At 63.3% G+C, this 1,057-nt stretch overlaps 2 protein-coding genes across 2 annotated transcripts in view; both read left to right on the plus strand.

The window, feature by feature from the left end:
- The window catches only part of LOC120502250 (glutathione S-transferase Mu 1-like), a 19,292-nt gene extending 19,213 nt beyond the window's left edge, over window positions 1–79 (plus strand). The window contains exon 5 of the mRNA XM_039709497.1: window positions 59–79. Within this exon, the coding sequence (XP_039565431.1) occupies window positions 59–79 (21 nt within the window). The remainder of the gene's footprint in view (window positions 1–58) is intronic.
- The window catches only part of LOC120502263 (glutathione S-transferase Mu 1-like), a 2,745-nt gene continuing 1,766 nt past the window's right edge, over window positions 79–1,057 (plus strand). Inside the window, exons 1-4 of the mRNA XM_039709522.1 lie at window positions 79–115; window positions 297–590; window positions 680–744; window positions 824–905. Of these exons, the coding sequence (XP_039565456.1) occupies window positions 79–115; window positions 297–590; window positions 680–744; window positions 824–905 (478 nt within the window). The remainder of the gene's footprint in view (window positions 116–296; window positions 591–679; window positions 745–823; window positions 906–1,057) is intronic.

Below are 1,057 nucleotides of genomic sequence, written 5' to 3' on the forward strand. Positions count from 1 at the left end.
CTGGTGTTTGGGGGGAGGCGGCGCTGGCCCCTCCTCCTCCGCTCCCGCTCCTCATTAGCACATTCCTAAGGAGCTCTAATGAGGCCCCTCATTAATCTTGGGGGGGCTGCAGGGGGTCACCCTTGGGGGGCTGTGCTGAATCCGTGGGGGTCCTTCTGGTGTTTTGGGGGGTCTTGGGCTGTCCTAACCGTGGGAGAAGCTGTGAGAGCCCCTCAGGTCTTTTGGGGAAACTGTGGGAGGTCTCCTTGATCTTTGGGGATGCTCTGGGATGAACTGTGGGGTCAATCTGGGATGAGTTTTGGGGTGGCTCTGGGATGCACTGTGGGGTCCTGCTGCAGTTGTGGTGGGGGGGTGTTGCTTTTGGGGGGTTCCCTGTGCAGGGGGTGCTGACTGGGGGCCCTGGGCAGGGGTGCACTTTGCCCTCCCCTGTGCCTCAGTTTCCCCGTGTGTGAGCCAGTTGCAGGCTCACGTCTGGGGGGGGTTTTTGGGGTGTCTCACCCATCCCACTCCCCAGCTTGCCCACGCCATCCGCCTGCTCCTGGAGTACACGGAGACGCCCTATGAGGACAAGCTGTACAGCTGTGGGGAAGGTGAGGGGGGCCAGGGGGTCCCCACAGCACCCTCAACCTCTTCTGGGGTTTTGGGGGTGGATACATCAGCCAAACCCCTTCCCTTGCAGCTCCCGACTACGACAAGAGCCAGTGGATCAATGAGAAGGAGAAGCTGGGCCTCGACTTCCCCAACGTGGGTGTCTGGAGCTGGGGGGCTGGGACTGGGGGGGTCTCGCTGCCCCGGTGTCCCCATGTCCCTGTGTCCCCTCCAGCTGCCGTACTTCATCGATGGCACCACCAAACTGACCCAGAGCAACGCCATCCTGCGCTACATCGCCCGCAAGCACAGCCTGTGTCAGTGCGGCTGCAGGGGGGACAGGGGGGCTGGAGGGGGGCTGGATGGGATGGGAGTGGGGCTGGAGGGGGATTGGAGTGGCATTGGTGTAGGATTGGAGTGGGGGCTGGAATTCTGCTTGGAGTGGGGCTGGACTGGCGGCTGGGGGGGG

Source organism: Passer montanus, unplaced genomic scaffold, assembly GCF_014805655.1.
Source record: "Passer montanus isolate IOZ18808 unplaced genomic scaffold, ASM1480565v1 scaffold211, whole genome shotgun sequence".
In the NCBI taxonomy this organism is placed as follows: domain Eukaryota; kingdom Metazoa; phylum Chordata; class Aves; order Passeriformes; family Passeridae; genus Passer; species Passer montanus.